General features: G+C 42.1%; 1 protein-coding gene across 1 annotated transcript in view; it reads right to left on the reverse strand.

The window, feature by feature from the left end:
- The window catches only part of LOC118390057 (rho GTPase-activating protein 7-like), an 80,874-nt gene extending 77,584 nt beyond the window's left edge, over positions 1 to 3,290 (reverse strand). Inside the window, exon 1 of the mRNA XM_035780218.2 lies at positions 2,999 to 3,290. Coding sequence (XP_035636111.1) covers positions 2,999 to 3,113 — 115 coding nt within the window. The 5' untranslated portion in view covers positions 3,114 to 3,290. The remainder of the gene's footprint in view (positions 1 to 2,998) is intronic.
- Positions 3,291 to 15,984: the final 12,694 nt, after the last annotated feature.

The following is a 15,984-nucleotide window of genomic DNA, read 5'->3' on the forward strand; positions in this document are numbered from 1 at the left end:
AGCTAGCGTTACAGCATTAGCTGATGGGGATCCTAATAAAAATTTTAAAAATTACAGAGGATATAATCAGTATGCAAAAGTCCATAAATCAGAATAGCTGTAAGTTCCTAACCTAAGATTTTGGAGATGTTCTTTTGGAATAGTCTGAAGAGATGTATCATTTTCATCTGCGAAAATACTCATGACAGATATTTTTTGAAGTATTTTGAAGAGGAGACATTTTATCCAGCTCAAATATATTGGAATCAAACTATATCTGATCAAATTATTAGGTTGAATATTCATGGCATCCAGAAGAAGGTGTAATTGATTTTTCACATGCTGTTGTTAAAGCCAAGAGAATCTTCTAGTACGATGCCACTTCCTTTACTTCTTTCCAGCAGTTTCTTTCTGCATTGCCACATCTGGTAAGGCTTTCTCACTGTAATCTTACAGCTCACACAGACCTGCTCTGCATCAGAATAGGACTCCTCAGATCCCCTCATACACACTACCACTCCTTCCTCTTTCTCCTATATACTACACACCTTAGGCCCTACACTTCTCCCCCATCCCCCAAACACACTACAGTACTCCATTGTGAACACACACTGATATGCAAGATCACATCCATGTGTACACACACACTCAATACAGCACCCCCCTGAGTCTGTCATTTGAGCATAGTGTGGCAGTGACAGGCAGAGAGGAGAGCAGAGCACATGGCCCTGGTGCTCCAGAGTGAGGTAATACTGCTGATGAGACCCGGGCAGGCAAGCAGGCAGCTTAGAGAGGGGGAGAGGACTGGAGATCTGGAGCCTGCCATAGATACTATACACTGGCAATCTGCTCTATGCTTCCGTTCAGAGGACCGAAGGAGAGGAAAGAGAAAAAGAGAGAGAAGAAGGAGAGGCTTAGTTTGACAGAAAGAGAAACCGAAAAGAGGGACAGCTACCCAAAGAATAGAGTGAAATAGAATAGACAGATAGGAGTTTTATCTTTAGAGGCTCTGAAGATCAAAATAGAGAGATCCTGAAGATAAAACTGTCAATTGAGAGGAAGTAAGAAGATCAAAAAGAGAAAGACAGAAAAAGAGATGGACTGAGAGAAAAAAAGAGGAAGGTGAGAGATACAATAACAGAGAGATGTTCTCTGAAATGTCAAGTTCCAGCGCTGTGCTTCTCCTGTTGGCCCTCACACAACCGTGTCTTCATACCTCTGGTTGGGGCTACAGCTTGACGTTGGAAAGTTATTAGGAGTTTATAGACTACATCTGGCAGAGGTACTGTTTGGATGTGAGTTGCACCGTTTGAATGGAACACCATATTTGGCCTGAGTTATGACAACGTTTAGTGTGGGTGTAAATATTAAGACAGGTTTGTGAAGTATTCCGGACAGCGGATCCTCCCTGTGAGATGTATACTGCAGTAGGGCCCAGAGAAAAAGAGAGAGAAAAAGAGAGAGGGATGGTGGTGGAGGTGTGTGTGTGTGTGTGTGTGTGTGTGTGTGTGTGTGTGTGTGTGTGTGTGTGTGTGTGTGTGTGTGTGTGTGTGTGTGTGTGTGTGTGTGTGTGTGTGTGTGTGTGTGTGTGTGTGTGTGTGTGTGTGTGTGTAAAGAGACAAATGAGAGATGAGTGCAAGAAAGAGAACATGATATGCATGCACGAAATAGTGAGAGGGGGAGACAGAAAGATTGTGAAAGAGGGAGAGAGACAGAATGAGAGAGAAAAACATAGAGAGTGAGAGGCAGAGTGAAAGAGAGAATGCTTGCGTCCCTTGGGGGGCCGTTTTGCTGTTAGAGCTGGCGTCTAGTGTCTGGTTCCAAGTTCCTTAATGATCTGCCAGAGCTAACTAGCATTGTGTAATTATCTTCAGCCAATGGGTGAGCTCAAATAACCAACGTCACTATGTGGAGTCATTAATCCAACACACATGTTGAGAGGACATGAATATGAACACACAGCTGGTTCCAGGTATTATCTCTAAGTCTGAAGAGACAGCTGTCATCATCAGATGCCAACTTTGAATCGGATGCATTTTTAAAAGTTGAAGACAGAGATGTCGCTACACACGAAGAGGTAGATTTTGAACGACACCTCAGAGATGACACCAAACAGCAGAAGCTTCTAGAGCCAGATTGGACTGACAGCTTGATGAATGTGTGTGTGCGTGTGCATGTGTGTTCATTTGTTGAAAAGGATTGTATATCTCATAAGACTGTGCTGCAATGGGTGTGTGCGTGCATACTTCCAAACGTGCACGTGTGTGTGAAAGCATAATGAATGGGACACACATGGTACACACTCATAATGCATGGGCCCTGAAATTCCTAAAGGCCACAGAGGAATCAAAGTAATCTCAGCAGGTCTCCAGTATGAGAACCATGAAGCTCCCCCCACTGACAGTCCACCAGAGGCTAGGGCCAACCGACCCTTCTGCAGGGCACTGAGCTACACACTGGAGCTTTTTTGCATTATCATAATTCTAATCTAGAGCGTGTTTTGATCAGAGGAGGCTGGTGGGAGGAACTGTAGGGGGGCGGGCTCATTGTAATGGCTGGAATGGATCAAATGTAATGGAGTCAAACATGTGGTTTCCATATGTTTGATGTGTCTGATGCTGTTCCATTTATTCCATTCCAGCCATTACAATGAGCCCATCCTCCTATAGCTCCTTCCACCAGCCTCCTCTGGTTTTGATAGACACGCAATCATGGGAAAATAACTCTCTGGTATGTAGGACTGGAGATGTAGCTTGAAACGGTGAGAGGTTTAACATGATACAGCTGTGAGGTGAGCGGAGTTTCAGTTTTGGTGAAAGTGAAATGATTTGGTAAGTGATTTATGGGCTAGACTGTGTGAGAGAGACAACTGTCACATCAATGCAATTATTGATGGATTTGTAAACACAACAGTCAAGCCAGTAAATCATTTACTACACAAAGTTTGAGTCAACAAGTTAACAGACGGTCACACACTTCAAACACTTGGTCAATGTGTGAGAAAGAGTCCAGTACTTACCCCAAAGCCTTTTCTCCCTAGCACTCTTCCAGAATACATCCCAAGCCTTGTTGGTAGAGACTTTCACGTGCTCACTGAAGGACCTCCGCAGTGGGGTATTGCCAATATGAGCCATATTCCATGTGTCCTGTTCTCTCCCTGAAAAACCTCCGCACCTCTGCTAGTCACTCACTCCTCTCTGGATCCATCAGGGTGAAAAAGCCCATGCGAGTTAGTCATTCAGTCCGTTCACCAAGTCCACCAGAGAGACGGAGCGCTCTAAGGAAAGAGAGAAGTTCCTCTTGCCGGGCTGACACTTGATGCAGAAAGTCTGCATGTAATTTGTGAACACCCTCCTCCAGTGTGAACTGAAAAGTAAATAGTATCAAATTTGGGTTAAGACCCCCCTCTCCATTCCCCCCATGCACAGAGATGGGCAGTATTTATTTGAAATATGTATTTCAATTACTTTTGAGAATTTTGTCATTTGTATTACACTTGGCTGAACTACACTCCAGTGTATTTTGTAACAAGATACTTTTCAGAGCCGAAATATGTATTTTCAAAATACAATATACAAAATACAATTTTGTGGCCCCCTTTCACTCTGCATTCGTATCAGAGGTCTGATGGCAATATGGTGTGATAAGAGTGTCTGCTAAATTAACTAAATGTAAAGGTACTGTATAAAGTAACAGTCAAAAGTTTGGACACACCTACCCATTCAAGGGTTTTTCTTAATTTTTAATTTCCTAAACTGTATAATAATAGTGAAGACATCAAAACTATTAAATACTGTTAAACAAATCAAAATATATTTTATATTTCAGATTCTTCAAAATAGTCACCATTTGCCTTGATGACAGCTTTGAACACTATGGCATTCTCTCAACCAGTTTCATGAGGTAGTCACCAGGAAGGCATTTCAATTAACAGGTGTGCCTTGTTAAAAGTTCATTTGTGGAATTTATTTCCTTCTTAATGCGTTTAAGCCAATCAGTTGTGTTGTGACAAGGTAGGGGTGGTAACCAGAAGATAGTCCTATTTGGTGAAAGACCAAGTCCATATTATGGCAAGAACAGCTCAAATAAGCAAAGAGAAATGACAGTCCATCATTACTTTACGACATGAAGGTCAGTCAATTCTGAAAATATCAAGAAGTTTGAAAGTTTCTTCAAGTGCAGTCGCAAAACCATCAAGCACTATGATTGGCTAAACTGGCTCTCATGAGGACCTGGAAGTGTGTTGGTTCATTCTCCTGTTGAAAATCATATAATAGTCCCACTAAGCGCAAATCAGATAGAATGGCACCCCCACACCATCACACCTCCTCCTCCATGCTTCACGGTGGGAACTACACATGCTGAGATCATCCGTTCACCTACTCTGCGTCTCACAAAGACACAGCGGTTGGAACCAAAATTCTCAAATTTGGACTCATCAGACCAAAGGACACATTTCCACCGGTCTAATGTCCATTGCTCGTGTTTCTTGGTCCAAGCAAGTCTCTTCTTATTATTGATGTCCTTTAGTAGTGGTTTCTTTGCAGGAATTAGTCCATGAAGGCCTGATTCACTCAGTCTCCTCTGAACAGTTGATGTTGAGATGTGTCTGTTCCTTGAACTCTGTGAAGCATTTATTTGGAATGCAATCTGAGGTGCAGTTAACTCTAATGAACCTATCCTCTGCAGCAGAGGAAACTCTGGATCTTCCTCTCTTGTGGCGATCCTCATGAGTGCGTTTCATTATAGCGCTTGATGGTTTTTGCGACCTCACAATGTAGAAAATAGTAAAATAAAGAAAAACCCTTGAACGAGTAGGTGTGTTCAAACTTTTGACTGGTACTGTATGTAAAAATTAACAATTGCAAAGCATGTTGAGCATTACTATAATGAGCTTCGACCCGAAAAAATGGCATTAGTAATACCCAGTGTGCTTAAAAAAAACACCTTTTTTAACTAGGCAAGTCAGTTAAGAATACATTCTTATTTACAATGACGGCCTACCATTGTGCGCCACCCAATGGGACCCCCAATCACTGCCAGTTGTGATGCATCCTGGAATCAAACCAGGGTCTGTAGTGATGCCTCTAGCACTGAGATGCAGTGCCATAGACTGCTGTGCCACTTGGGAGCTTTGTAGTTAATTTTGGTATGTTTATTTTCACATATACATTTAGGTAATTTAGCAAACACTTTTATCGAGAGTGACTTACAGTCAGTGCATTCAGCTAAGGTACTGTCGATTAACAACAACATATCACAGTCATAGCAATTAAAAAGTTTGTAACCGTTACTGAGGATGTTGTTGCTGTTCATGCCGGCTACTTGCAAATGTACTTTTGTATTTTAAAATATAATATACATCTATTTTAATTAAATACATTTTAAAACATAAGTATTTCAGTCGTTTATTTTGATACATTGATCTCAATGATATCTTCTCATTTTATTTTGTAATTGTATTTTGTAACTCTTGCCCATCCCTTCCGATGCGCACGCATGCACGCTTACACACACACGCTTACACACACACACGCTTACACACACACGCTTACACACACACGCTTACACACACACACACACACTTACACACACACACACACACACACACACACACGCTTACACACACACGCTTACACACACACACACGCTTACACACACACATGCTTACATACACACACACTTACACACACACACACACTTACACACACATGCTTACACACACACACACGCTTACACACACACACGCTTACACACACACACACACACTTACACACACACACGCTTACACACACACACTTACACACACACACGCTTACACACACACACACTTACACACACACACGCTTACACACACACACGCTTACACACACACGCTTACACACACACACACTTACACACACACACGCTCACACACACACGCTTACACACACACACACACACACACACACACACGCTTACACACACACGCGCTTACACACACACACACTTACACACACATACGCTTACACACACACACGCTTACACACACACACACTTACACACACATACGCACACACACACACGCTTACACACACACACTTACACACACACGCTTAAACACACACGCTTACACACACACACGCTTACACACACTTTCACACACATACGCTTACACACACATGCTTACACACACACGCTTACACACACACACGCTTACACACACACACGCTTACACACACACACACTTACACACACACGCTTACACACACACGCTTACACACACACGCTTACACACACACACACGCGCTTACACACACACACACGCACACACACACACACACACACACACACACACACACACACACACACACACACACACACACACACACACACACACACACACACACACACACACACACACACACACACACACACACACACACACAGCAACAGTTCATGAACACACTCATTCCTCTCTTAGTCACAAAGATAAATATTAAGTTATGGATGGTGAGTTGAACCATAGGAAAATAGACTGAGTATTCTCCCCTCACTTCCTTCTTATTTTCACAAGATGAGTTTAAAGAGGAAGCCTTTGGTGCTTTTGAGCTGACAGACCACATAACAGATATATCTTTCCCTGGCAACACAAATAACATAACGACAACAAACACAATATCGCTGCATGCAACTTTGTCAAACTCAGTGCATGAGGCTCAGAGGTTTGTATTGACCTAGATTCAATCTGGACCATGGATGATCCGCACTATATTGCAATTGAAATTTAAAGCGAACATTCCCGCTTTCCCAGAGACTGCAATGAAGGTAAACATAGCATATGTTGGCTCAATCGAAAATTCCCTTTTGAATCTAGCCCTACATATTGATAAATGTGACAGTGCATTTGCTTGTGTTTGCAAAATGATTGTGGGTTAGATTGGTATTTGTATGAATGTTGGACCATTGCTTTTGTGATACATATTTGAACACATAATATCATCAGCAGTAATCCATACAATTATGTTCACTTCTCGTTGAGATGATGGGGTGAACACAGCTGTCTTGATAATTTCAGATTCTCACTATCATATGTCCTGACAAATTAAAACATTAGCAATGAGTGGAAGGAATTGCCTTATTCTAACATCTCTAAACATTCCCCCACACCACATTTGCTACGCTCATCTGTGCATTTTTTTCTCTGCTCTTAAGCCATTCTCACTTCCTGTTGCCAGAGCAAACATCTACCCTCCCTCCCTCCCTCCCTCCCTCCCTCCCTCCCTCCCTCACACAAGCAGGCTGAGCCAAGGGGCCCTCGCTGCAGTATAGATAGAGGATGGGGGAGATAGAGGTTAGAGGGAGCAATGGGGGAGAGTAAGGGAGATGAGACACAAGCAGGGATATGCAGAGATAGAGAGAGAGCGATTAGGGGCAGAATTATCTTACCAGCCCAATCCCAGAGTGATGGTTGAACAGAGATCATATCATTCTGATGGCACGTGTGCCCTGCTGGCAGATACTGAGGTGATAAGAGCTGTACAACATCAGTTAAACACAACAGCACACAGTAACCACCACCAAATGCAGTGCAAATGTTCAGAAACACTCATGCTGGGCTCTGCAGTGTTAGAACGCACGCACTAACGTGCACACACAAACACACACAACAAGGCCTCTATCATTGGTGGTAGGATCAGTGTTAATCTGAGCCCCCACGTTGCACCTAGGGTCCAATCCTGGCAGAGAACATGATCAGTGGTCCTGTTCAGACAGACAGAAACAAGCCTGCTTCCTGTTGGCTGGCTTTTCAACATTTGACATCTCAGACCCCCAGTTTGAGTTGGATGAATAGACACATGGTAACAAAGATTTGAATTTATTTAATGTTACATTTAGTTACCTCTTTCAATCCCTTTCAAGTATTTCTCAAGTAGTTGTGGTGATGGTAATGTTCGTAGTTGTACAGCCCTTGGGGGTCAGACATGAGGCAGCTTTTGGCACATTTGTTTATGTTTCAAACAAGGCCAAAATTCAATGTTTCCCCAATAACTATCTCCATGTATGTACTTAAATACCATTTTGGTGTCACACCTTTTTATGTCTGGGCTTGACCCACCATCTGCAGTCTATGGAAAAACCAGCAACGGCAAGGTCCTGATTCTGAGATTGGCACAGCACTGATGGTTAACCTGGAATCACAGAGAAAAGTTAATCAAAGGAGGAATTATATGGTACAGTGGGGCAAAACAGTATTTAGTCAGCCACCAATTGTACAAGTTCTCCCACTTAAAAAGATGAGAGAGGCCTGTAATTTTCATCATAGGTGCACTTCAACTATGACAGACAAAATGAGGGGGAAAAAATCCAGAAAATCACATTGTAGGATTTTTAATGAATGTATTTGCAAATTTTGTCTGTCATAGTTGAAGTGTAGCTATGATGAAAATTACAAATAAATTCATTAAAAAATAAATTCATTAAAAATCCTACAATGTGATTTTCTGGATTTTTTTCTCTCATTTTGTCTGTCATAGTTGAAGTGTACCTATGATGAAAATTACAGGCCTCTCTCATCTTCTTATGTGGGAGAACTTGCACAATTGGTGGCTGACGAAATACTTTTTTGCTCACTGTATATGGTAAGCTGATGGAGAAATTCCTCATAATACACTGATACAGTATTCTGTTATTTATCCCCCATATTGTACAGTATTTGTGAAATGACTAAACTGCCAATAGGATGTGTGGATAAGTTGTTGAAACTCTTGCCACAAAACCTGGATCTGAGGTTTCACCAATGATTGTATTGCAAAATACTCTGTCCAGAGTGACATTTATAATGGCATTGTTGGAGTGCTGGCCTAGCTTGTAAATGACTGCATCTAGCCTAGTGCTGGGCTAACCCCTAAACCTGCACAAGCTGGCATCTGGATCACATTAGGGACTGCAGCCACTCTATTGACTATTGACTGTTCCTGTGAGAAATGATCAAGTAAAGGACTTCTCATATATCTTCTTTATGGATCAACTCTTTCCGGTGTGATTATTCTCTTTCCCATACTCAGTAATAGGTCTGCTTTGGCTGCCTACCTCAGGAGAGACTGACCTACTGATAAGACAAACAACTTTGCAGTACGTTGTATCCACTATCCTTCAGCCCCAAAGCAGCATAAGAATTTCAAAGAGCACATACGTCTTCTCTTTAGAGTGGTCATCAACCAAACTGGTGAGAAGTTATAGAAACCATCATCAGCTATGTGCTTAATTCTGTTCATCACTTAAAGTCATGGTCTCTTGCTAGCTTTATCCTATAAATATTTATTAGCCTCCCAACACTGACTAATTTGCCTGTATTTAGAAAGGGGCAGCAAGGTGGACTACATGGATGAGAGAGGCGGTCTACTGGTCATCTGTGGCTTCATAAAAAAAAACAACGTGATGGATAGTGTTCCAGTTTAGGCCTGCCATAACGTAGCTACAAGAAATCAACTAAACAAGACCCCATGCAGTTCATACCAACACAATTACACTTATAACTAAAGTTATCATATTTCTAAAAAGACTAATAACAAGATTTGATTGTTAGGGGAGCTTATGCACTGGTGTGTAGTAGAAAGACATAAATAATTGAAAAGTCTTAAGAGTATCTGTTTGGGGACAACCCACCGCCATCACATGGCTGCCCACGTCAGCTCGTAAAGAGGTCAAAGCTGTGACATGATTAGTGGAATCAACTAGTGAGCCTTAGATAAGTAATAGACAGTCCCCCACAGCATTGATAACTCCCCTTAGGAGTGTGTTTTGGTGCGTGTGTGTGTGCACATTCCTGCGTACGTGTGTCTATGTGTGTGTGTTTATGCATGTGCCTGTTTATCTGTCTGTTTGCCCCACATTATCGCCACCATCCCTCAGTCATAAACACAACACACTGGACCTGTCAGGTGCTTGTCAAGAGAGTGCTTGAACTTCTTTATGGCACGCCTCTGAAAGCCAGGCCTCTCCAAAGACCTGCTCGTTCATCAAGCTTTCACTCACTGGCAAGAATTCATTTGGCTGATAATAGCCTCCTCCCGAGACTCTGCCCTATGTTCATTTGAAGGGACGGAATAAAACATGATTACTGGAAATGTGTTCTCTTCCCTCTCTATCTTTGGCTAATCTCCTTTGCTCCTCTCTGGTCTCATGGCACTTTGCACAAGCCTGGTCAATGCGGTACATGTTTGTAAACCAGCGTTCAGAGGCAACATTTTTAAATAGGTTGCTCATCGAGATGGTGAATTTGTTACCCAGGAGGTATCTGGCATTAACTAGCTGTATGATTGTTGCCAGCCAACACATGCATCTTTCATCACATGACCTCAATGCTCCAGATCAAATGTCCTGAAAGCGATGATCATTGCTTTCTTTGATCATCTATCAAAGAGCAACCTAGTTATCAATTGCATTTAGACCACATGTACGTTTCACATACATTTGAGCTTGTCAAACACCCAACCATCATCGATTTCTAAAAGCTTTTACCTCGATCTGTTCAAAGGCTTTGGAGTTTTCACCAATCTACCCAAATCATCCATGTAGATTGCAACCGACTCAATCGGCCAGGACAGGGATACAAGGGCAACGAGATCTTCAAAATGGTCACGTTCGGGGACCTTTTACCCTGTGGAGCAAAGTTAAAAGTTAACGAATCAGTCTGGTTTGGAGTGCGGCGCTCAAGTCAAATCAAATTGTATTCGTCACATGCTTCGTAAACAACAGGTGTGGACTAAGTACCAGTACCAAATCAGGGGTACAAGGTAATTGTGGTAGATATGTATATATAACTAAGAATAAAGTGAAAGATAGTAAACAGTAGCAGCAGTGTATGTGATGAGTCAAAGTATTTAGTGCAAAAAGGGTCAATGCAGATAGTCCGGGAGGCTATTTAACTATTTAGCTATTCACCCAACTAGACACAAAACCCCATAATCACAAAGGGAAAACATGTTTTTAGACATTCTGCAAATGTATTGAAAATTAAATGCAGAAATATCTCATTTACATAAGTATTAGAGTCAATACTTTGTAGAAGCACATTTGGCAGTTATTACAGCTGTGAATCTTTCTATGTAAGTCTCTAAGAGATTTCCACAGCTGGATTGTGCAACATTTGCACATTCTTTTCATAATGTTTCAAGTTCTGTCAAATGGGGTTGTTGATAATTGTTAGACAACCATTTAAAGTTCTTGCCATAGATTTTCAAGTAGATTTAAGTCAAAACTGTAATTCGACCACTCAGGAACATTCAACATCGTCTTGTGATTTGGGTTATTGTCCTGCTGAAAGGTGAATTAATCTCCCAGTGTCTGGTGGAAAGCAGACTGAACCAGGATTTCCTCTAGGATTTTGCATGCTCCATTTAGTTTTTTTTTATCCTGAAAAACTCCCCAGTCCTTAACGATTACAAGCATACCCATAACATGATGCAGCCACCACCACAACATAATGCAGACACCACTATGCTTGAAAATAGGGATAGTGATGCTCAGTAATGTGTTGTATTGGATTTGCCCCAAACATACTGTAACACTTTGTATTCAGGACAAAAAGTGAATTGTTTTGCCACATCTTTTGTAATATTACTTTAGTAATTTGTTGTTAACAGGATGCACATTTTGGAGTATTTGTATTCTGTACAGGCATCCTTCTTTTCACTCTGTCAATTAGGTTAGAATTGTGGAGTAACTACAATGTTGTTGTTGAGGTAAGGCGGCTTTCAGTTTTCCTGCCTTAAAATCACCGGGCCACAAGAAGTGACGCCTCTGGATGAGCATTTTCATTGTTGAGTGCGTTTTTAGTCACATAATCAGTTAATGGGGGTAAATAGACAGCTACAAAAAATATAAATTAAAACTCTATTGGTAAATAGTATTGCAATAATGTTGGGGCAGTATGCGACTTGAAGTGGGTCCAGGGTGTCTGGGATGATGATGTTGATGTGGGCCATGACCATCCTTTCAAAGCATTTCATGGCTACAGATGTGACTTCTATGGGGCAATAGTCATTCAGACAGGTTAGCTTGGCATTATTGGGCCAGGGTCTTGGTGGTCTGCTTGTAGGTATTACAGACTGGGTCAGGTTGAAAATGTCAGTGAGGACGTTTGCCAGCTGGTCAACGCATGCTCAGAGTACGCCTCCTGGTAATCCGTCTGGCCTTGTGGCCTTGTGAATGTTAACCTATTTAAATGTCTTTCTCACTTAGACTCAGTGTTGCTTGCCTCGAAGTGAGCATTGAAGGCATTTAGAGCATCTGGTACGCTCGAGGCACTGGGCAGAAAGCGTATGGGTTTCCCTTTTTTAATCCATGATAGTTTGCAAGTCCTGCCACATCGACAAGCGTCAGAGCCGATGTGGTAGGATTTGATCTTAGTACTGTATTGACACTTTGCTTGATTGATGGTTCGTCAGAGGGCATAGCAGGATTTCTTACATGCGTATGAATTAGTGTCCGGCTCCTTGAAAGCGGCAGCTCTAACCATTAGCTCAGTGCGGACATTGCCTGTAATCCATGGCTTCGTACGTACCGTCACTGTGGGGATGATGTTGTCGATGCACTTATTGATGAAGCCGGTGACTGATGTGGTAAACTCCTCAATGCCATTGGATGAGTCCCGGAACATATTCCAGTCTGTGCTAGAGAAACAGTCCTGTAACTTAGCATCTGCTTCATTGGACCACTTCCGTTGGAACACTTCCTGTTTGAGTTTTTCCTTGTAAGCAGGAATCAGGAGTATAGAGTTATGGTCATATTTGACAAATTAAGGCCGTGGGAGAGCTTATTATGTTTCTTTGTGTGTTGAGTAAAGGTGATCTAGAGTTTTTTCACCTCTAGTTGCACAGGTGACATGCTGGTGGAAATTAGGTAAGGCAGTTTTCAGTTTTCCTGCATTAAAATCTCCTGGCCACTAGGAGTGGTGCCTCTGGATGAACATTTTCATTGTTGAGTGTGTTTTTAGTCACAGAATCAGTTTATGGTGGTAAATATACTGCTACAAGAATATAAATTAAACTCTCTTGGTAAATAGTATTGTCTACTGCGATATTCTAACTCAGGTGAGCAGAACCTTGACTTACTTAATATTAGAGATCATGCACCAGGTGTTGTTAATAACAGAGACACACACCAACACCCTTGACCTTACCCGACGCTGCCGTTCTGTTCTGCCGATGCATAGAAAAACCAGCTAGAATATTATCTATGTCCTTGCTCAGACAAGTTTCCAAAAAACACACAATATTACAGTTCTTCTGGTCCCGTTGACAGGATAGTCTTGAGGGGAGCTTGTCAAATTTGTTCTCCAGTGATTGTACATTTGGCAATAGAACGGAGTGTAAATGCGAATTATTTACTCTCCGCCATAGCGTCATCAGGGTACCTGCACGTCGGCCTCTATATCGCCGTCTTTTTCTCTTCCGAGTGTCAGGGATTAAGGCCTGGTCCAGGGTAAGCCGTATGTCCTGTGCCGCTGACTCATGGAAGTAGAAATCTTCATCCAAATCGAGAATAGTTTCACTGTTCTGATGACCAGAATCTCTTTATTGCTGCTCGTTTTCTTTCAGCTGGTGGTTGTGTGGGATCCTTCTGAGGGGTAGATGTTGAACAGGGAACCCTGGCAAGGAAGGGCTGTTTGATGGGGTTGGAGGAGTGTAAGCCATCTGAAACCGCTCTGCCCAGCTTCATGCCCACCGAGATCTGTAAAGTATGTATATGTCACATCTGTTCAGAGTCAACATACAGGATGTGTAGGTGAGGCCAAATGCTCAACGATCTGCCCTCCAGGCTCTGTGTGTACATGGGGAATGCTGGCCTATTTTAATAATGACTAGGTCAGATCTGTGTGCATGTGTGTGTGTTTGCGTAACTGGGTGTGTGTAAACATGTGTTTGGTATGTTAAAGGAGAAACAGGCTGCTGACCTTGGATTTGAAAACCCTCACAAAAAACTTAACTGGCGTTTTCCATGAGCAAGCTATACCTCACTGGTTTTATCAGTGGTAGATATATACCTATATTTTGTAATTCACTTGCTTGAAAAGACTGACTTACTGTCTAGGTATGTGCAACACTGTAGAAATGTTGAAAATGGCAAGAATGAATTTGGCTGTGTTCATTTGAAGTGATGGAATAAACCATGATTAATGGGAGTGTGTTCTCTTCGCTCTCTCTCTTTGGGTCATCTCCTTTGCTGCTTGCTGGTCTTGTAGTACTATTTTTTTATTTGACCTTTATTTAACTAGGCAAGTCAGTTAAGAACAAATTCTTATTTTCAATGATGGCCTAGGAACAATGGGTTAACTGCCTGTTCAGGGGCAGAATGACAGACCTTGTGAGCTCGGGGGTTTGAACTTGCAACCTTCCGGTTACTAGTCTAACGCTCTAACCACTAGGCTACCCTGCCGCCCCCCCACTATGTAAAAGCTTGGTTGCAAATGGATTTATCACATGGCGATATTAAAGATGTGGTACATGGTAAACCAAGATGTGGTACTTGGTAAACCAGCGTTCAGAGGCAAAATGATTCAATAGGTTGCACATCCAGGAGGTGAGATTGTTACCCAGGAGGTATCTGACATGAACTAAGCCAAGCTGTTTGATTGTTGCCAGCCAACAGGTGCATCTTTTATCACATGACCTCAAAGCCCGAATGACACAAATATTAATTTTCACAAAGTTTGCTGCTTCAGTGTCTTTAGATATTTTTGTCAGATGTTACTATGGATACTGAAGTATAATTACAAGCATTTCATAAGTGTCAAAGGCTTTTATTGACAATTACATGAAGTTGATGCAAAGAGTCAATATTTGCAGTGTTGACCCTTCTTTTTCAAGACCTATGCAATCTGCCCTGGCATGCTGGATAACTTCTGGGCCACATCCTGACTGATGGCGGCCCATTCTTGCATAATCAATGCTTGGAGTTTGTCAGAATTTGTGGGGTTTTGTTTGTCCACCTGCCTCTTGAGGATTGACCACAATTTCTCAATGGGATTAAGGTCTGGGGAGTTTCCTGACCATGGACCCAAAATATTGATGTTTTGTTCCCCGAGCCACTTAGTTATCACTTTTGCCTTATGGCAAGGTGCTCCATCATGCTGGAAAAGGCATTGTTCATCACCAAACTGTTCACGGATGGTTGGGAGAAGTTGCTCTCGGAGGATACGTTGGTACCATTCTTTATTCATGGCTGTGTTCTTAGGCAAAATTGTGAGTGAGCCCACTCCCTTGGCAAAATTGTGAGTGAGCCCAACCCCGCACATGAATGGTCTCAGGATGCTTGTTACGGATACAGTTATCCTGTGTGTGTGTATCCTGTGTGTGTTTCTTTTCTCTCCTTCTCTCCTTACAGGTGAAAATCATCACTCCCCAATCAGTCAACAATCAATCATCAATCAGAAGACACACCTCCTCCTATTTCCTACTCTATCACAGTTCCTTCCCCATGGTTTAAAAACCCCATCATTTGTTTGTTCTGGAGCTCAGCTCAGCTCAGCTCAGCTCAATCTCTCTGTAAATGCCATGTCTGTAGGTCTCTGTGTTTCACTCTCGCTTTGTGTCTTAAACCTCTCTTTTGTTTAAAGCACTTCATAGCACTTTGTCATCACCTGTGAGTATTCTTTTTGGTTTTGGTATTTGTTTGTTGCTGGTGGGAAAAGGGGGAAACCAAGACAAGTCGCCCATGGGCATACACTACCCGTAGGTGAACTTTGTTAAATACACTAGTTAGAACTGGGCGGACCACCCACTGTATTTTTGGTTAGTTAGTTAGCTGTTGTTAAAGTAGGCTAGTCTAGCTTAGGGTTGTGTTTTTGTATACTTATTGTTTCTTTCCTTGGGTCCAGCTCAGCCCCTTTTCCTGCTCCCCCCCATTACCGTGTGTTTATAAATAAACCTAGAGTTTGACGGTAGATTTCTGTTGTCGTGGTTATTTCGTTCACACTTTTACTTTGTCACAATAATAATTTGCATGAGTTATGTTACGGAT

Source organism: Oncorhynchus keta, chromosome 11 (assembly GCF_023373465.1).
Source record: "Oncorhynchus keta strain PuntledgeMale-10-30-2019 chromosome 11, Oket_V2, whole genome shotgun sequence".
NCBI classification, from domain to species: domain Eukaryota; kingdom Metazoa; phylum Chordata; class Actinopteri; order Salmoniformes; family Salmonidae; genus Oncorhynchus; species Oncorhynchus keta.